General features: G+C 34.6%; 1 protein-coding gene across 9 annotated transcripts in view; it reads right to left on the reverse strand.

Moving 5' to 3' along the window:
- LOC118748172 (polyhomeotic-proximal chromatin protein) overlaps nucleotides 1-18,687 on the reverse strand; it is a 428,336-nt gene that overhangs the window by 56,400 nt on the left and 353,249 nt on the right. For 8 of the 9 annotated variants that reach the window (XR_004994030.1, XM_036482526.1, XM_036482524.1 and 5 more), the window contains exons 7-9: nucleotides 15,260-15,314; nucleotides 14,225-14,266; nucleotides 7,984-8,004 (exon numbers count right to left, since the gene is read on the reverse strand). Coding sequence is in view for 8 of the 9 variants with exons in the window: in XM_036482526.1 (XP_036338419.1) it covers nucleotides 7,984-8,004; nucleotides 14,225-14,266; nucleotides 15,260-15,314 (118 nt within the window). In the remaining variant the exon portion in view is untranslated. The remainder of the gene's footprint in view (nucleotides 1-7,983; nucleotides 8,005-14,224; nucleotides 14,267-15,259; nucleotides 15,315-18,687) is intronic. The other variant, XM_036482532.1, reaches the window with a different exon arrangement.

An 18,687-nucleotide genomic window follows, 5' to 3' on the forward strand; every position in this document is an offset into this window, starting at 1 on the left:
CCATGGTGCGAAACTATTTAGTTTCATATAAAATAATCTAGGTCTTTAACAAACTCCAGTATTTTATTCAGAAAAATAACACTAATGCCATTAAACAATGAATATCAGAAGTATACCACATTAGCCGCCTTTTGTTTTTATGTTTCCAAATTTATTTTAATTTTTATATTTATGTACATTTTTATAATTTAAAAATAACCTTTCATGGATTAATTATGATATGTTGTGTCCGGCTCTAAAATGAATGTAATTTTTATATCTTAGCATCTTAAAAGGTTTAAATATTGGGAAACAATTTTTTCCGCAATTAAATCAAACCCTTACAGCAGATACAGCTGACCACTTGTTTTATTTCCCATTTATAATTTTACAATTTTGTACGTAAAAAGTTTTTCCGCATAGTAAATAGTTTAGGAAATAAACGAGTACCACATTACCCGCCTATACCACATTACACTCCTTTCCTCTATGTATTTTGCAAGAACATGTATTGATAAAATTTCAAATACTTGACATTGACCATTCTATGTGCCCTTTACAATTCAAAATGAGCATTTGCTAATTAATGTTTTTTTACTTTGCGAATGATGCAAAACAATTTTGAGTGCCTTTCATATCCAATCCTAAATAAATATTCTATTAAATATGCACATGAGTGTGAAGTCATTTTATGTGTATCTACGTAAAGAATTTCACGATGGCGTTAAAAATTAACTTATCGTTTATGTAATGGAACATAACTAGTTTATAATTACGAACTGTATTAATAAAATTACATACGTACATAAATTTATTCAAAATAATGCACTCAAGTTGGACCCAGCAATGCAAGATTTTAGTGATAATTTTTTTGCAATACATACGAACATATTGTTCCTATGTACATACATATGTACATTTTTTTGCAAACATGAATGTACAAAGCATTCTTAATAATAAATATTCATTTTAGGTAATTCATTCTATTCTATATAATGCGACTTAGAGAGCTGCGTGCTTACTAAATGTACCTACTATAGATTTATAAATATGTATGTATGGATGTATGTAGGTAGGTACATATCTACTATGAACTTTATCTAAGTACACATTTGTATGTAGGTGTGTGTATAATTGCAGGAAGACCACCCTGCAAAAAATGGGACTAATCCGGGATGACTCCGGGAGCAATCGCAAAGGAGCATGCGACTAATACCACTTTTGATCTCTTTATATGGAATGAACTGATCGCTTTTGTTCGAGCATGTCCTATGAAGAGACTAATTGTTCACCTTTATACCCAAACGGGTATAAAAAACGACTAGTCACTTTTAAAAAATAAAAACAAAAATTTGCGCCAGCTGAGATCCGAACCGGGTTGCTCAGTTTTGTTAGCCGAATACTCTCTCTGTGTGCCAACGCCGCACATGAAATTTCATTGACTAGGTGCGTACATATAATTAAATCGTTAATAGTACCCGTTAGAGATGAGTTGGGGACTAATTGATCTCCAATTATACCCATAAGGGATGAGTCGAGACTAATTGACCTCCATTAGTAACCGTATGAGACTAGTTGCGACTAATAATGCCCAATTGTACCCGATTGAGAGTAATCTCGGAATACTCTCTTTAGAGATTAGTCGCACAATTTGTTGCAGGGCAGTATACATACACACATACATACATATGGGATTTTTAAAAACAACCGGATCATAAAATTAAGACGGCTATTCGTTTTTAAAGACATGAGTCCATCTTCTTGGTATAGAATAGCAAGGGCGCAACTCACATCGTCGCTGAAGAACAAAAAGTCCTGACTAACTAAACATCCAAAATTCACTTTTTGATTGATTATGATGCATTTCATCGAATTAGAAGTCCCCACAGAGTTTTATGCAATACAAATTTTTAGTTAGTTGCGGCTATTTTTTGCATTTCAGCGATAAGCCCTTTCCATACTATACTAACGATTTGCGTCTTTGAGGCATTTCATGTCACCGCGGCCACCTCTGTGCGCGACCTCTAAGGATTTGGATGAATTTTTTTGAATAGCTCTTTTCTCTCTGAATAGCTATAATTTACTGACCCTAGGGTGGGTTTCTCCTCGAGATAAATACGACTACGTTCGGCAAAAGACACAATTTTTTCGTAATTGCCTTGCAAAAATACTTCAGATTCGAAGATGTCCGTCGAATTTTTTCCTGGTACAGTCTAATGTACATACATAGTCATATAGGAAAGTGTAATACTATATGTATCTACGTACTTTCGAATGTAGTCGAGTGGTTAAAGGTGCGCACTCCGCAGGCCCAAGGTTCGATCCCTGCTCAAAGCAACATCAAAAAAAAAAATACAGAAAAAGGTTTTTTCTAAACAGAGGTCGCCTCGGCATGCAATGGAAAACCTCCGAGTATATTTTTGCCTTGAAAGGACCTATCATAAAATTAATTTGCCCCTTGGAGACGGCGTAAAATTGAAAGTCGCTCCATTCGTGTAACAAAATCAAGTCGCACAACACAAATCGAAGGAGCAGCTCGGCCAAAACTTAGCAAAAGTGTAAGCGCCAAAATATTATTATTATGTACATATGTATGTTGTATGTATGTATGTATGTATCTAGGTATATAAATTAGGGACAGCCGATATATTTGCACTACATAACATAATCTTCGGTGCATCTACTTCAGATACTTCACCAGACACCAGGTGTGCAAGCGATTATTTTTCGTCCTGTTCTATGAATTGCTACTTGCAAGTATAAGCCGATATCAAACAAGCAAAATAAGAATTTTTATAGCTAAAAGTTAAAGTTAATAAACGTGGGTTTTACCTTACCTATCAAGTACTCATTAATCTAAATTCCCTAATAATATTAGCGTATAGTTAGCTAATAATGAAAAATCGCATTTCGAAGTCTCTCACACACCTGATCAATCAATATGTGCAACTTCTAAATTCAAGATATTAATATCGGCGGGTAAGTGAAGTTTACAAAAATTTTGCGTTTAATTTTTGCCTTACAAAATGAAGCACCCCTCATATACATATGTATACACAAACATACATATTTATGCACATTTTGGTATGCCATATTCTCCTCATAGTAAGCAACCAAAATAAAGTGATTATGCCGGGATGTATTGTCATTGGTTTTGCCTAAATATCATATGATCAAAAATAGTATTTCTAAACAAATAAATCAACAAATCTCATGTATAGTAAGTATAGAAAATATCTTAATTTACAAAATCAAAAAACATATGTATGTACTAGGACTGGGACTATCCGTGTATTCGAATAACCTGTCAAATCCGAATATTACGGATATCCGGTTTATATTCATTTTAATATCCGTATATTCAGTTACTTAATATACTATGTTCATTTTGTTATTCAGATATTCGGCTAATATTCAATAATTTCAATTATTTATTTTATTAATGAATAGTTTCTTACCGACTACACAAAAACTAATTAATAATTATTATTAAAGCTCTTAATTTAAAAGAATATTGTTTAATATCCCTCCAGAAAGTGAGATGTCAATATCATAGCTCGATTAAGTTCTCAAAGAGCTCGATTGATAGAACCATTCGTGGCATAATTAGGTTTATCTATGTACAAATAGAATATGTCGAGCTCCTGGTAGGGATATTTAGAGGTATCCCACTTAGAATATCGGGGCAACCCACATCCGCAGCTATGACTTTTAGGATAAATGAACAGCAGAGATATTTTTTTATATTCTCAAGTGATTCTAAAGAAGGCAAAGGCTGTGTGAAATTTAATGATCGCAGTGCAAATCTAATATAAATCAGTTGGATGCGCTCTATTCTATTTATATATGACGCAGGGCAGGCCGTCAAATAATTGGAAGCATATTCCAAACGAGACCAAACAAAGGCAATAAACAATTTCTTATGTTTATACGAATCCAAAAAATCTGAACTGTATCCACGCGCAAAAGCTAACATGGAGTACATGGAATTTGCACTATCAAATTAATATGGCCTACAAACGTGAGTTCCGAGTCAAAATATACTTCTAAACCTTGAACCCTGTCCACGAACTTCAAATCGATGGCTGAGTGGAAGATCGACCTATCTCGGCAGCCAGTTCGGAAACGCCCTATCTCAGAAACATTTTCAAAAACGCCCTACTTCAGAATTTGATTGAAAAACGCCCTATTTCATAATTCGGTTCAAAAACGCCCTATCTCAAACGAAAATACATTGAAAATAACCTGAGATAGGGCGTTTTTGAACCGGCAGCTAAGATAGGGCGTTCTTCAACCAAATTCTGAGATAGGGCGTTTTTCAATCAAATTCTGAAGTGGGGCGTTCTTGAAAAGTTTTCTGAGATAGGGCGTTGTTGAAAAATTTTCTGAGATAGGGCGTTTTCGAACTGGCTGCCGAGATAGGGCGATCTTCCACTCAGCCATCGAAATGGGAACCAGCAATAGTAGGTGCATTCTTTTGCAACCGAGCTACAAACGAACACTCGCTTAAATGACGAAATACGTGCAAAGCACCAACACAAACTCGGCTATTTATCCGAGTTAAGCCAGGTCGGTTGAAAAATAGTGTTGTTAAGTGAAAAAACTGCTATATTGCCAATTGTTAAGGGGAAAGTGGAGAGGGAAATTTTTGTTTCCTTATATATGTCACTTATATTATATTAAGTCAGTCAGTACAAATTTGATACCCAGCCGTAAAACTTGCCAAGTCAGTCCTCGGTAAAAATTGCTACATTAGAAACGGTGGATCTCGGTTACAGGCTTAATGAGAGCCGGACAATTTTTAAAAAGAATGGCACATAAACCTTGGATATCTGTTTGGGTTGATGATTTCGGGGATGCAATACGATTTTGCACAAGGGGCCAAAAGGTAGAGGACAATCAGATGCGCTTGAAGTCTTTAGCTCCAACGCATCATCTGCAACATAATTGGCACTAAAAAATCAGCAAACAGATTAGCATCATCAGATTTAAATTTTTTAGATTTAATGAATGACCAAAGAGCTTTCAATATTCGAAGTTTTTGATACATTTTTTGGAGGATTCTAGCGATTTTTCTTAACTCAAAAGAACAGCGTTTATAACTATCGAAATACGAAGCATTATTCGACGCTTTGAATTTTATATATAACTTATTGCAAAGATTTTTGAGATGCTTCAATTATTTTGTGTACCACGGAGACTTGCAATTTCTGTTGGGGAAATACTGGAGTATGTTCCAAACACAAATTATGCATCGTAGACCTATACAACTGAAAACTGTAAAAAGGCCATCCCAATCAAGCTCTAGTAGTAGATTATTAAGGTCTTCAAAATTGCATCTATTAAAATTATAACTAACATGGTCACTTCCCAGAGAGATATAAGAAAAAAAAAACTCGTAGAACTCTATAGTGTAGGAGTATGATGAATGTCAGCCCGACAAATTGGCGAGCAGCACTCAAAAAGCTTAAAGTTCAAATTGCTAGATATAGGTATTCGGATATCCGGATTGAAATCCCAGCCCTAATATGCAGGCATCCTTAATAGATACAGGATTAATTATTAGTAACATTCCCAAAAAAATTAATACGGCTGTCAAACTTACTCTAAGCTATTCGAGTCCTCAACTCATTTGTAGTATGTATCTACACTCAGTAGCAAAACTCATTGCGGAATAACTCCTTAAAAAATTTCTTTTTCTTTTTCTTTACAAATTCAGCGAAAGTTAGCACCAGCAAATATACAAACAAAATCTTAATGCCAAATGTATGTTTCTGGTGCCTCGAATTTGAGATTAAAACGAATTGCGGTGGAGTATTTCGACACCTGAGTGGAAGATAGACCCATCTCGGCAGCTATTTCAAAAGCGCCCTATTTCAGCTAAAAATGTTATGAGGTAGGGCGTTTTTAAATCGGCAGCAGAGATAGGGCGTTTTTGAAACGAATTCTTGAAAAGTTTTCTGGAATAGATCGTTTTCGAACTGGCTGCCGAAATAGGTCGATCTTTCACTCAGGTGCCGATATGTAGTTGTATATGCATAGTAATACAAATATACATATAAATGTATATATATATACACTTGTGGTCAGCTGATTAAGCCAAGTGACTTTTTTCTATTTTTCTTTCGTTCATTTAATGTTTATATTTTTTTTATAAAAGTTTAGCACTTTACCTAGCCAGTGCCACATATATCCACATTACCAACTTCCTTCGTACAATTATGAAAATTCAACAAACTTTAAAAAAATTTTAAACTTTTTATTTAGTTTTTAAAAATATTTTGGGTATGCTTTTTTGTAGCTCATAAAATTTTTTAGTTTAAAATGCAAATTTCAAGACGCTAGAAAATCGTGTTGATTTTTAATATTTTTTTTTTTTGTTTGGCTGACGGTGTTGTGCATTTTCTTCCTTATAAAATATGCTCGACAGTTTCGTCTGTATGGGAGAAAATGCCTAGCACCATTAGCATAAAAATCATTAAAAATCAACGCGATTTTCTAGCGCCTTGAAATTTACACTTTGACCTACTAAAATTTAATGAGCTACAAAACTGCATACCCAAAATTTTTCTAAAAATTCTGAATAAAAAGTTTAAAATTTTCGGGTGCAAAGTTGGCGCGAAGTTTGAAATGTGAATTTATGTTGGGCTGGTTAGGTAAAGTGCTAGACTTAAAAAAAGAAAGTATAAACATTAAATAAACAAAAGAACAATAGCCAAACCTAGTCAGAATGTCACTTGACTTAATCAGCTGACCACAAGGGTACATGTATATATGTATATATCCACTTGAATTGTATTCCAAACAACTTTAACGCCTTTCTAAATATTAACCATTGCTTTAACGGTGAGAAGATTGATTTGGTATTCGGTTGTAGTGCTGCTGAGTGGAGCGTGATGATAATCATTTAAAAATGTTTGCTTCAAACATGTATACGGGTTGCAATAATCAGCTTAATTAAAAAGTAATTATTTACTAGGATGCATAAACCAAAACAAAAAAAAAAAAAACTTTGTCCACAAACGCTTCCATTTGAACTAAGTACAAGATATTCAAATTGCAATATGTAGATACTTCAAAGGTCTTATATATTTTAGGTAGTATACATACGTAAATGTGTACATAAATATTTTTGTGAGTATGCATGTGTGTGTGTGTAGTAAGAGTTAAGTCATTATTATTCCTGCATTCAAATATGTATGTACTCCAAGGTAGTACAGAAACTAGTAGTTCACCAAAATCTAACAATAAATATATTTATAGTATATGTAAATTCAATAATTCATGGGGCAATTGGCAAAAGGAACAATAAATAAAATGCACAACAAAAACATTGAACAAAAACAATAAGTAGTTCGGGCGAGTAGATGAGAGGTTTTAAAGGGAACTATTTATTCACTCGTTTATAGAAATATTAGTAATTAAAATTGAATTTGACAACTATTAATTGAAAAAAACTTTTTGATAGCAACGACATGGAGCAAAAAAAGAAAATAATCACTAGCATTTTTTACGGAACTTGTTGAGAGCACTTTTAATTTTAAATTTACCGATTCTAATTATCGACCAGGAATTATTTCTATCCAATACTTTAGTACGGAAATATTGTACATTAAAGTGGGATTTTGCACTCCTTTTCTACACAAGTCATAGAGAAGAGGTTCCAGCAGATAACTTGTTTTATGGTTGAAAGTGCGATTAATTTTTTTGAGATATCCCTTATTGTCCTAACTAATTGAACGAAGAACCTCAAGTTCAAAAATGGGTCTGCATTAACTTCTTCTTAAAAATTTGGCGCATTATAAATTATGTTTTGAACCTCAACAATCGATTTATGTAGTAAAAATTAGTTCTTAACGATTTGAATATGTGTGTACGGATGTGTGTTCATAACCGCAATGAATGTCTTCGCATAGAATCTTTTGTATTACAAATACGTGTAGACCGACCTTCAATCGATTACACAAATGAACAAAACATATTCAAACTAAGGCGTTCGCTTACCTTCTGGCCATTGCACGCACACTGCCAGGCGGCGAGACAAATTCAGCAAATCCATTGGTTGGGTCGTATCCGTTCCGTTGAAGTAGTTGGCAATTATCACCGAGTCGGAGAGAATATTTGTGGCACGATGTGGGAAGAAGAGAAAGAAAACAATATATTAAAATTCTCAAATACTTACTTATATGTATGTATGTACATCGATCAAAGTTTCAGTTCATTTTAGGCGCGAGTACGGACTTATGTATGTATGTATGTAGTTAGTAAGCGTGGGTCAGAGGTATAATGCCATAATGTGCAGGCGTCATATTTCTGGCATCTGGCGTCTATTTAATATTATTGCGATTTATGCGATTTTGCAGAACTTTGCGTTTCGCACAAATCGCTCAAGCCTTGATGCAGAAATGACTAATAGGCAAGCAGGTGTTCGCCAAGTAACAATTTGAAGGAGCGGCAAATTTAGCACAAATGTGCATCACCGCACGGCAAAGGCAGACTATTCACATTATGGCATGACACCCTAACCCTATATGTTGCAATTGACCAATCATTTATAAGTATTTATATTTAAATTAGCGAATGAGTATATACATCGCAAACAAAATATATTAGTGCGATTCATGAAATGTCGCAAAATTTTCCACCATGCGACACAGCCGATTGCTTTTGTAAGAAAAATTTCTTGCGACAAAAATGCAACACTGCCAGATTATTTCGACAAAGTCGACGTTTTTTTTTATTTTCCTCGAATACTTCAAGAAAAGTAGTACACGTACATATCAGTTACGGCTGCTTTGAAATATATGTAATTGTAAAAACTTTTCTTTTTACTTCCGGATTTGCGATAGGTCGTTCATATAATTTTGTTGGAATGTTGCCATTTCGCCAAAATTGAATCGCACTATTATTATTTATGTCATTCCAACCAGGGACCGCAAATAACTGTTATGGGTGCAAATTTGTACCAAATAAATCATTTTCCGGAAATATATGATGTATTAGTATATAAAAATGATCGTCTTTTAGAGATCTACTTAATCATGCAATAAACCTAAATTTTATAATTTTTATCATTTCCCTCAAATTTAAGAATTATTTCATGAGTTCTATGTTTGCTCGCAAGATAACACTTACTTGTGAGTTTTAATTTTCTTTCAACAGAAAAACTTATGCGGTGAGTTTTATTTTCACCTTGTAAGTTTTATTTATCGTTTAAAAATAATTGTTATTTCAAAAGTTTTACTTAAAAATCACTGACGCTAGTTTTCAGGTCAAAGGCGGTGGCACAAAAGGTGGTAGTTTCGGGACCGGTTTTCAGCAAAAAATCAGATGTTCTGTTTGTGTTTTTTCGGACGTCATTTCCCATGAGGAAACTCTTGTTATATCTTGTTTTACAGCTTAAAATGGGAACGAGCTAAATAACGTGAACATGCCATTACCGTGTTTTATTTATTTGCGAAATAAGAATATAACAAATATTTTCTCATAGAAAATGGCGTCCGTAAAAAACACAAGCAAAACAACTTTTTTGCTGAAAACAGGTCCCTAAACGGCCACCTTTCGTGCCATCGCCTTTGGCCTGAATACTAACGTCAGTGATTTTTGATTAAAACTTACGAAGTAACAATTATTTTTGAACTCATTTATCGTGTTATTTATTGAAAGAAAAATAAAACTCAGCAAGGAAGTGTAATTTAGCGAGCAAACATAGAACTCCTGAAATAATTATTAAATTTGATGAAAAAGATAAAAATCAAAAGATAAAAATTAAATAATGATTTTTTCGATATCGCTTATAACTGTTACGGTCCTTGGTTGCAACACACATACGTACTGCAATACTTTTTAGACAATTGCCAGAGAGTAACCATGCCAGCATAAGAACACAAGCTCGGCACTTAACTTCACACATGCAATTCAAGTTCCACACTCTTGCATTTCAACACGAATTTAATTTTCTTGTAAAAAGTATGTGTATAGATATATGTAGGTATGTATGTATGTATGTTTGGTATGTATGTGTTCAAAAACTCTACAATATTATTGGCATATGTTAAACGACAATTCGAAAAAGTTTAATAGCCAGGCAAAAAACGCCAAAACACGTAAACTTAACTTTGAGTCGTACATTACGAATCTTTATTCTGTTTTCCTAGATCAGGTCGATTGCCAAGATATTTTCATTTTTATGAAAAAAATTCCAAATTTAACAGGGAAAAATGAAAAAATTATAATTTTTTTTCATTTGTATTAAAGGATGTTCTCTTACAAAAAGAAAATCGATGAATAAAAAAAAAAAAAAAAAAATGTGAATGGTCAAAGAAAATGCGTAGAGATTTTTTGGATGAAATACGAGCAAGAGAGAATGTTACTCATACGCCATGTACATACATACAAGGTCATACTCGTACATGGCATTTGGGTAACATTTTACAAGTTGAAGTTTGATTTTTCTTAAAATAAAAATATCTTTGCGAAATGACCTGATCTAGAAAAACGGTATGCAGATCCGCAATCTACGACCCAAAATTAATTTTACGTGTCCCGCCGCTTTTTTGTGTCATTTTAGCGTTTAGCGTTTTTACAGTGTAATATACAGAATTATTCCAAAATTTAAATTTTGTGGGAAAACGTAATCAAACGCAAATTTATACAGATGATATACAGGAAGGCAGATGAAAATACACATATCTTTGCCATTTTTGGGAAGTTTAGGCTGAACATATTCTCCTTATCAAGCTTATTAATTCTATGATTAAATCACCAACATCGTAAATTCTAAATAACTTCTCTATCTTATTAAACGTGCGATTTATATATATAGAGTGAATCCCAAAACTTAGGCCAGTATAGCAGAAGATGCGAACTCTTATAGAAGCTAATGTAGACTAATAAATAGCACATGAAGTGGCGGCATGTCCGTGCCAAAATATAAGCATACATAAATACATTTCCATGCACAGTTATGAAATCCTAAAAATTTGGCCAAAAGTCATAAAACAAAATTAAAGTTTTTGAATTCTTAACATTCGGAATTGGCAAAGTATTCGGATATCCTTTCGAATATTCGTGCATACGGATAAAATCCAGATATTCATATTGAATAACTCAGTGAGAGGGGAGACCAGTATGTTTGCATGTATGTATGTATTTATATATAAAAAAAAATATGTATTGGTGCAGAAATTAAATTGAAATACCTTTATTTCTAAACTATACGCATGAGCGTTGCCAACTGTTTAAACAAATTTAAGAAAATCTACCTCAACCTAAACTAAGGGAACTAGAAAATTGAAGTATGTATCCGGATGTGGGTGCCAGACGAAGGATGTTGTGGTTTGAAAATATTTTGAAGAGAGTTACCACCTGTTTACAAAGTTTAATTCAATTTATGTAATAGGTTTAATAAATTACTTCAACATAAATATAAATCAAAATTGCTTTGAAGAGATTTATTTCGAGGGTTGCAACCTATTTAAAAATTTAAATTCCACTTTAGTTACGTATTTTATGTTTAAAAGATTAGCGGCAGTGGCCTCAACACAGCACGCAGGTCACTACGAAGGGGCGGGACTGATCCTTTTTTGTTTGAATGTTGCCCGGAACTGCGATCGAACCTTCGACCCACCGATTGGTATTGCGCACCTCTAACCGCTCGACCACGCCGGCCAATAAATACGGTTACCTCTTCGATCTTCGAGACCGTTGCAGTTCAGTTTCAGAGGTATGAGAGAGTGATTTACCTTGGGCCAGTTGCGCTTGTCTCTATGGATGTTGATACCTGGTAGGAGTTGGCTGCGTCGATTACGTCGACGAATGTGGCCGTAGAACTCTGCAAACGGGAGGCGTGGAGGATTGGGTTGATCCTCATGTGAGCTCCGTGAAGCCGAAGGTGCTCTTTGGGTGCCTATACGCGAGTTAAGGGGTTGTATAGGCGGATGGTGTCATAATGCGTGAAAAACATGGGGCCCCATACCCCTTAGTCCACTCCCTGTGTGACGTAAGGCCTGAACATGCTCTTAGGTAGCTCCATCCGCAAGTATTGCAATTAACCGAAGTCGAGTTCAGATGGGGGCGTCTCTGGCATGAGCAGCATAATCAGGTTTCTGGTCCGGGGTTGGGCTCAATGCCTGCCCCGGGAATGATGCGCCGTGGCTCCATGGGCGTAAAACGATTGATGGAGCTCGCCGATCTAAACGGGTTTAGGTCGCCGAAAAAACAATCCTCGGTCGAGAAAAAAAAACCCAACCCATGCTCATGACATTCTAGTGATTCCAAGGAATAAGTCATATTTTGCTAGAGCTACACTGAGGGAAATAATGCATAAGGGCTATTCGCGATTCGGTGCATAAGAGCTGACAAATTTATGCAATTGCAGAAATATGCCATGGATTGTGAGCGACCTTTATTAAACTGTCATGGTAAAGCTTTTGCAAAACAATTTTTGTGCATCAGCTTTGGTTTTGTTTATGAATGCAATGCATAGCATTTTTATGCAATGGATTTTCGGTATTGCAAATTTGCCAAGCCATGACAAATGCAAATGCGTGTATTTTGTTTGTGTATTGCAAATAATTTGCAATACAAATTTGCAATGCAATGATGCTAGGCCATTTGCACCGGATCGCGAATAGCCCTATAGTAAAAATGAATACTTTATATTTGATTATCGTTTAAAAATGTTCAAATTTAGAAATAATATTTTCATACAAAATTTATTATGCACGTATTTGACTGTTCACATCTGAGTAAATATATGAGTGTACATACGCACCCCAAGCATGCAGAGCGCCGCTCTGAGAGCGGTGACAACACACATATTCATACATAGTACATGTTTATCCGTACAAATCGCGTGCTGTGGTGTTGATGGATATTCAACATTTGAAAGCAAATTTATGTATATGCCTGGGTGTAGCTGAGTGCGCAAAGATGCATGCCACAATTTGTTGATATCCAGAGATGGTCAGGGTTCGAATTCCACTGCAGGCAACATGCAAGTTAAATATTTTTTTTTTTTAGTTGTTGTCTTGATTATCCACTTCAGAATATTTGAATAATAATATTTGAAATTTACAGTACTTTCGCTGACGTTTATAGTAAGATCAATTACGTTTCTATTTGATTTTAATATTTTTTTCCCTCAGAAGACAAATCTCAAACTAAATACTGTCTGCATTGAGAGTGGAGGCCCACATGCAATGTATTTGCAATGTATTGCGGCTAATTGTAAAAACACTATGACCAGGTCGTGGTCGTGGTCGTGGTTTAGACGACAAACTGACTGTCGAAACAAACTCATGCGAATATACCGGAGCGTATATTACTCTCAGCTTGCTACTCCCCTAACTAACAAGCCTACTGGTACGTCATGCTAAATTCATGCATGTTTGTTTTCGTCAGTCAGACAGTCAGCTGCAGACAAGTGGAAAATGTGCACCAACATTAAAGAAAAGTTAATTTCAATTGAAATAGAGCTGTAACTATCGATATCGCTACTACATCCATAGATTTTTAACCTGAGAAGTGCATATGCGGAAATTTCGTAGTATGTATTTAGGCGCTAGCAGTTCGAACTAGCCTAAACACCGTCCATGTCCTGTTTTGGAGTTCTTTTAATTTGTTTCAAATCTGCCAGATTTTCGATTAATTGGAACAAAATTGTTGGGTGTCAAAGAACTCTAGAGATTTTGGTGAATTAATAATGCACATTTTAAATATGTACTGAGCACGATCCAAATGTTGCAAAATGCAGAGCAGATACATCGTAGTCGTGACTGACCGCATTAATTTACACCACCCTCAAGCTACTTGTGTCGTTATCCCAAAAGCCACTTGATTCATTTAGGTTCTCTTTAAGAGACCGGAGTACATTTGATTTGACAACTTTTAAAATACAAAAAGGAAAAAGATTTACATAACTGCGTTTTGTGTCGGTCTTCCACCACCTTTTTGCACATTGAAATGGCCTTTCTTGGGTTTCGGAATAAAAACGTTTACATGCAACACGCAATATGTAACATGCAACATGTCATGCCAGATGCAAAAAAACTGTCAACAAGCTTATAAATTATGTATGTATTTACATATAGTATATGGAGGAAATAGTTTACTTGTTTTGTAGAGCTTTTAAGGTGCTTCAAACTTTTTATATTTACATAATGTTTTTACAAATTTTCAAATTTCAGCAACCAACAATGAAATATTTTGCACATTAGTTATCTAAGGTAAAAAATCTGCTCACCTAGAGCTTGAGCCGGTATGGCACCGTCTTTTGTCAGTACAACTGTGTATGATTCAGAAACAAAAAAATATTCAATATAAAATTCAGTTCAGCACAAAAATTTCGTTAACTATTTATTAAATAAGTTAGTAAACACAAGCATCGAATATGAAAATCTTGCAAATTTGGCATGTTTTGGCTAACAAATTGATAACGTATAAACCAATAAATTATGCAAATCATGTTCGCTTCACTGTCAAACTATTTACGAGTCTTTTTCGCATATAAATTTTGATGTGTTGTTGGCATTCAATGAAACGTCCAGTTCTAAACATAAATTGCAGCATTTTCTCTCTAAAAGTCGCACATCGCCAGTACGCGGATTGTTTAATATGTATTTCCAAATATCTAAACAGCGCGATTTTCTTGTTTCTTCTCATACAGGTTTTTTGAACTAAAAAGTTTTCGCAAAAATTCTTTAGGATTTTCCTGGAAATATGAAGTCTTGTCTTATTAACAGAACAACTTTTTATATGCAACTCATCTCTGCCTTAGGTCGACTTGAGCGCCGATTGTTTCTAACCACAGAATTATCTCCTCAAGCACATCAAACAAAAGTTCTACGATTTTCAGCTGGACTAACAATAATTTCAAATCTATTTCATTCATAACGTTTTTTTTATTGATTTCACGATGGCCTTCTGAATTGGCGCGACCTGGGCCTATGGTAATTTATTAACGAAAATTAACGAAACGATATATCGAAAGGAATGTTAAAAAATGGATGCCACTTCTCAGTTTCATGGCGTACATCAGCTCAGTAGAAAAAAGACTCGAAAGCCTGTGCTTTGTCAAAGTTCGAAGGCAACAACTATGCTGACGCCTCTGGAAGTTCACAGCTATAATGCAAATGTTTTTCCTGTTAATGCCCTTGATCTTCGAGTAATAAACATAGACCTAGAATACTGACTTCAGTTAATGCGTGGCCTATTTTTAATAATTTAAAATGTTTTCTAAATGAAAGGTCATATTTTTATATTTTTATTATCAACTTACCATTTGGAAGAGCTGTAACTTTTTTGGTCTGCACACGAGCCGTGGCGTTGTTCACCTTTTTTTTTTTATTGAATTTCAATTTATTGTCCAAATGTTCCCGCGGTGGAAGAGTTAAAAATGATACAAACATGTTAGTATGCACATACACAGGTATTAATGCTTATAGACGTGAGTACAGAGATTGCATGCATATTAAAAACTAAAGTGGATTCTTTTAATAATAATACATACATACATTATGAGTACCTTAATGCTATACATAAATGCTGTACGTAATTTTCAAAATAACTATTGATGCGGTAATTTTAATTGAAATTTGCTTACTCTGAGGAAGGCTTTTATTGTGCAACAACAAAATGTACATATGTATATCGCCCAGTCGATGACGTCCAGTTTTCCATAGCTAGAGTACTCTTTAGTTATTTTCCCGGTCATAGCTGAAAGTTTGTATTCATTTTCAAAATATTGTGTTTGTTGCGTTCGCTGAGTAGCGGAAAAGTGGGGCGCCTTTGTAGGCGAAAATTTCAATTATTCAGTGAAAAACTGCAGCAGATAATATTGCAACTTGCAGAGCAATTATTTATAAGAAGGAAATTGAAAAACGTTCAAATATTATTATACCACAGCTAATATATGTACATACATACATATACGTATTTACATAAACACGCAGATTGCATATGTATGTATATATATGTATATGTAAACGCATCCGTATTGGATACAGGCAGGCGTACATGGAAGCTACGTACATACATATGTACATAATTTAGCAGAAATGTTGGACAAAGCAAGAGCCAAAAAGTACCGCATTATTAATAATAAATTACATACATATGTATGTAGATGCACCACCTTCCACCACGTGTCTGTATGGTTAGGATATGAAATTCTACTACACTCCATTTGGTGGCTGCCCAAATCAGCGGCAGCAACATGCAAAGCAAAATAGTTCAATGATTTCATTTGAAAATCAGCGGCCAAGAGAAGCATCGAATTTAAACTGAATTTGAACAAATTCAACAACTCTTGAAACCCAACTAAGTACAAATGTATTTATCTACAGAGAGGCAAGGCAATGGTGTCCGCATAAAAAAATGCACAGGAAATAACAAATGAAAATATGTACATACATATATAGATTGTGGGTGTTAACACTTGCCTGGTTATCAGGTGATTATTCTATAGTGTAAATATTTTGGAAGGTGCCTCAAACCCTATCTCGGAAACCATTTTTTTTGGAACCACTCTAATGTACATACATATCGAAAGTCGATGTTTCAGTAATCATCTCCGATCAAAATTAAAATCGTACCTTGTTAAACTTTCGAGAAAACTGTGATTTTAATAATAGTAATATATAGTATGTATATTAGACTGACCAGAAACAATTGAAGGAAGAGTAATTTTAACCACTTGAGGCAGAGGCACAAAACGTCCACGCGAGACTTCTAAATGTTTATATTTTTGGACCAAATTTTCAGGGAATAGTTTTTAGCCCGAATGGAAGCTAAAACGGCAAGAGCATCAAAAAAGAAGCACTTTCACTTGTTTCTGGTCAGTCTAATATACATACATATATATTATTATTATTAAAATCACAGTTTTCTCGTAAAGTTACCAAGATGCGATTGCAATTTTGATCGGATACGATTACTGAAATATTGACTTTAAATATTCTGCAACAATATCGGGAGTGGTTTTCATGTGGGATTAAAAATGTTGCTACACAACCGTGACTACATAAGATAGAGCGAAAATGCATAGTACATCAAATTCGAAAACCTCTCCATTAAAACGTACATAACCCGATGGACCCGCCTCCGAACGGCAAATGGGTTGTATGCGACGCTTCTTAATGGAAGAAATACACTCGAAGGCTTGCCATTGCCTGCCGAGGGGCGGCCGCTTTTCCAATTTACATAGATGTTACTCGGACTAGGGTAGAGCCCAGGTCCCAGGTAGTGGTAGTATATCTATAAACTTATAATTTTATGTAAATCGCATATTTTTAGTTGTAATTACTGTTTCTACTGCATTTGCCCTCAACACTACACTAGTAAGTACGTATGTATAGGTTGATATGCGTGAATTTACTTGCATATACATATGTACAGTATCGGTCATATCTATAGCACGCCATTTCCCAGTGATATTGTGTGCCCCTTATGTTTATTTATTTTTAAGAATTTTCGATTAAAATTTAGTTCATTCTCAGACAAACCCCATATAAAGCCAAGTTCAACAATTTGTAGAAAACTACAAAAAAGTGTAACAAATTTTCACCTAAATTTTAAACTTTTTTCTCGGAAGTGTTAGAATTTTTTTGAGTACACAGTTTTTTAGCCCCTTCAATTTTAGTCTGATAATGTGCAAATTTCAAGTGGCTACGAATCGCCGTTAATTTTTTAGAATTTTTTTTTGTCGCATTGGCTTCCATATAATGAATAAACTCAATTTATTTGTATATGGATGAAAACCGCAACACCTTTGGCGAAAAAAATTCTAAAAAATCAACGGTAACTTTTAGCCACTTGAAGCTTGCACATTATCAGACTAAAATTGATTGGGCTATAAAACTGTGTATTCAGAAAAATTCAAACACTTTCGAGGAAAAAGTTCGAAATTTAGGTGAAAATTTGTTGCACCTTTTTGTAGTTTTCTACAAATTTTTAAACCTGGGTTTATATGGGTTTTGTTAGAGAAAGAACTGTATTTTAATTGAAAATTCTTAAAAATAAATAAATCAACATAAATGGCACACAATATCACTTTGAAATGGCGTGCTATAGATATGACCGATACTGTATGTACATACGTATGTACAGGGTGGGCCAAATAAGACCTACCAATATTAAATACGTGTAACTTCTTCATTTTTTAGTAATAATAATAATAATAATAAGAGATTGACTCTTACACATATGTTAGTGTTTGGCCGAGCTTCTCCTCCTGTTTTTCGTGGCAGAAATACACTCGGAGGTTTGCCATTGCCTGCCGAGGGACGACCGCTGTTAAGAAAAAACCTTTTTCTATATTTTTGCGATGTTGCTTTGACCAGGGTTTGAACCCTGGTGCTGCGGAGTGGAAGCGCGCACTGCTTACCACTACACCACATTTATTTATATTATTTTTTAATATTATTGTTTTTTCTTTTTGCCTGTTATAGTTAATCTTTCGGAAAATCATAATGGATATTTACAGCAAGACCACCAACAACGACTACAAAACACTATTCGTTTTACACGATTAGCCACACAAATTGATTTTTTAGGTAATGTTTTGATGTCGGATGAAACGTATTTCCAAGCAAAACTCCAGATGCACTGTTTGGCGCGGCGTTATGGCCGAAAAAGTTATCGGCCCATATTTCTACGCGAATGAGGATGAAACGCCAGAAACGATTTCTCGGACTTCTTACAGAATAA

Source organism: Rhagoletis pomonella, unplaced genomic scaffold, assembly GCF_013731165.1.
Source record: "Rhagoletis pomonella isolate Grant_MI unplaced genomic scaffold, Rhpom_1.0 Rhpom_scaffold_00012, whole genome shotgun sequence".
Lineage (NCBI taxonomy): Eukaryota > Metazoa > Arthropoda > Insecta > Diptera > Tephritidae > Rhagoletis > Rhagoletis pomonella.